The 3,326-nt window shown below is 30.4% G+C and overlaps 1 protein-coding gene across 1 annotated transcript in view; it reads left to right on the top strand.

The window, feature by feature from the left end:
• Nucleotides 1-2,986, top strand: part of LOC111083119 (fas-binding factor 1 homolog) — a gene marked incomplete at its 3' end in the record, with an annotated part of 7,278 nt that extends 4,292 nt beyond the window's left edge. Inside the window, exons 5-7 of the mRNA XM_022379387.1 lie at nucleotides 585-719; nucleotides 1,714-2,082; nucleotides 2,902-2,986. Of these exons, the coding sequence (XP_022235095.1) occupies nucleotides 585-719; nucleotides 1,714-2,082; nucleotides 2,902-2,986 (589 nt within the window). The remainder of the gene's footprint in view (nucleotides 1-584; nucleotides 720-1,713; nucleotides 2,083-2,901) is intronic.
• Between the last annotated feature and the right edge of the window lie 340 nt (nucleotides 2,987-3,326).

The following is a 3,326-nucleotide window of genomic DNA, read 5'->3' as shown; positions in this document are numbered from 1 at the left end:
TAAACTAAAGTCTCGTACATTCCTTACTTATTTAAACTAAAGTCTCGTACATCTCCTTACTTATATAAAACTAAAGTCTCATACATTTCCTTACTTATATAAAACTAAAGTCTCATACATTTCCTTACTTATATAAAACTAAAGTCTCGTACATTTCCTTACTTATATAAAACTAAAGTCTCGTACATCTCCTTACTTATATAAAACTAAAGTTTTATATAAGTAAGGAAATGTACGAGTATTAAGTTTTTTTCTTTGGTATATGTTGGTCGCCAAAATGATAGCACAGTGATTGGTCTTATAAATCTAAAATATATTGTGAGAAACTGCGTAAAGAGATGGTGAACACTACACATTCAGCTATTTCTTTTGGCTAACTTTGACAAAACCTTCGAGTTCCACAAGTCCTAACTAAAAGTGATGATAAATTTTATCAAGTAAATGTTACTTTTTAAAGCAGTCAAAATGAGGATGCAGCAGTGGGTTAACTAACCCAAGGCATTATTTGATTCAATAAACTTTATTCATTTGTGTTGTTATCCTTTCCTTGTACAGTGAATTACATGTTAAACTTCTTTAAACAGATTTTGATGATGATGATCCTCTGGCTGGGTTGTTATCTGATGATGAAGATATTCCCCAGAAATCATCTTCTGGTAAAAGAAATACTTCATTAAAAACAAAAAATGCAGATCTTCACGAAGCTGAAAAGGATAAGGGTTTGTAAAAAATTCTTCAATATTAAACATTTTTTGTGTTAATCATTTATGTGTCAACAAATGGCAAGTTATTATTTTACACTCGTTACACAGTGGTCTCGGTGTTACACAGTGGTCTCGGCGTTACACAGTGGTCTCGGTTGTGATAAGTATTTTGGCAAAAAATGTATTTTAATGAGGTACTGGCTTGACTTGAGTAAAGTTAAATAGGCATTACATGTTAACATTAAAATTTTATCTTTGAAACAAAGTATTCTATTATTTATGTAATTTGTTCATTGACCAATAAAAACAAAATGGTTCTGTAAAGTTTGTAGTATAAGTTATTTTTGATAGTGACTATGTTTAGTGTTTGAGTTTACAAGTATTACAGTGGTTCTGTAAAGTTTGTAGTATAAGGTATTTTTGATAGTGACTATGTTTAGTGTTTGAGTTTACAAGTATTACAGTGGCTCTGTAAAGTTTGTAGTATAAGTTATTTTTGATAGTGACTATGTTTAGTGTTTGAGTTTACAAGTATTACAGTGGTTCTGTAAAGTTTGTAGTATAAGTTATTTTTGATAGTGACTATGTTTAGTGTTTGAGTTTACAAGTATTACAGTGGTTCTGTAAAGTTTGTAGTATAAGTTATTGTAAGAACAGAGATAGAGGATGATAACTTGTCTTGTCAAAGGCGTTTTAAAGTAATTGAACCTACCTTTGTGGACTTTGACAAAAAAAAAAGATAATTATTTAAAGTTCTGTATACAATGAATAGTGTAGCGAAGTTTTGTACATACATTTGACTTGTTTTGAAAAGATTATTTTAAAACAAGTGGATTGTGTGCTATATGTTTATTGTTGAAATTTATTGCCAACGAGTCACAGACACCTACTGGAAAGAATCCGGCCTAATAAAAACATTATTTGTCATTATTGTCTTAGTCTTAGATGTCTAAGAGTTATTTTTATTAGATTTTAAAATTGACTACATCTTTTTTTTTTCATGATTTAGACTTTGGAGTCAAAGCTAAAGAAAGCTTCTTTCCGGACAAGGGTAAAAGTTCTGAGACTCCTTTACCACAACCTAAGAAGGAGGAAAAAATTGAGGAGTCTCAACCTAAAAAATCTAATTCTCCTCCACAACAATCTGGCAGAAGAGGAGTGAGGAGGCAGCTAAAGAATGATATTGGCTTTGGAGATGATGATCTTGATATATTAGGAGGAATGGGTCTGAGTGAGGAAACTGGCAAAGAGAAAGAGGACAAACCAAAAAACAAATCATTTCTGGATGACCTACTTGGGGAAAAACCAGAAACAAAGGAAAAAAGTAGGACGAAGGAATTTGTTTTAGATGACAAATACAAAAATAACAAATCTGAAGGTGATTATCAAACAAGCAAAGTTTACTCTGAATTCATTTGAAAATAAATTGAATATCCAATAAGAATATGATTGTATTTTTCAGTAATAATTCATATCTGTATAGAGATGAAACTAACTGGAAGCAGAGTATCATTGTACGGCAGTTTATTTAGCTGGTGTGAAGATGTTTATAACAAGAAGAAAGAAATATTGATGTTTACTCTTCAATTGTTCAGTGGTTTCCACTCTTTCTTGATTAAAACATTTAAAGATTATCACAGATCTTCAGGTCATAACCAGGCTCAAACTTTATAAAGATAGATTCATTGTAGTATTTTATGTAACAGTGTATGACTAGTTTTAGTTAATTCTGTGCTTTGTTTATACTTCATTTACAAGCCTCATCAGCTTTTAAAACTCCACTCCTACTGTCTGTTACTCTAAGTAATTGCTATTGTTTATAGTTATTAATTCTCTATTTTTCTTTGTTTGGTACAATTATTTATTTTGAGAGTAAAATAACTTTTATGTTTTTTAACTTTTTAGGATATTATTACATTGGTCTTGTGTAATTTTCTACTTGTACTGTTTACCTCCTCGTGATCCAAGTTTTCTTTGTAGCTGTGTTGAACCTTCAAGTTAACTATGATATATTGAATAATTTGTATTTATAAGTTTAATAATAACATTGACACAAACAGTTGTCAGGTGGAATTAAAACTTGGATAACATCTCTTCAAGTTCTCATCACTTTTCTAGCATGATTACTGGTTATAAAATGTATAATTCAGAAAACAGCAGTGAAGGACTGACGTGTAAGTTTTACGTTGTGTTCTAGAGGACAATGAATTCCATTTCGGTGGTTACAACCCATCTGCTGCCTCTGAACAGCGATCTGGATCAGGACCCAAGAGATCTGTCAGGTGAGAAGGTTGTTCCTTTTGTTGTAAAAACCATTTGAAAAATTAAATAACTAATGAAGCAAGTCTTGTATCGTGTATTAAATACACGATTGTATTTATCCAATAGACTTTAGTTTTATATAAGTAAGGAAATGTATGAGACTTTAGTTTTATATAAGTAAGGAAATGTATGAGACTTTAGTTTTATATAAGTAAGGAAATGTATGAGACTTTAGTTTTATATAAGTAAGGAAATGTAAGAGACTTTAGTAAAAAATAAATAAACACGCTAAATAAAAACTAACATAAATAGGATCACTTTACACTTTTTTCTTTGTACAAACTAGTCCACACACCTCTG

Source organism: Limulus polyphemus, unplaced genomic scaffold (assembly GCF_000517525.1).
Source record: "Limulus polyphemus unplaced genomic scaffold, Limulus_polyphemus-2.1.2 Scaffold8238, whole genome shotgun sequence".
Classification (NCBI taxonomy): Eukaryota; Metazoa; Arthropoda; class Merostomata; order Xiphosura; family Limulidae; genus Limulus; species Limulus polyphemus.
The sequence above is the reverse complement of the archived record's forward strand: the minus strand, read 5'-3'. Positions and strand labels throughout refer to the sequence as shown.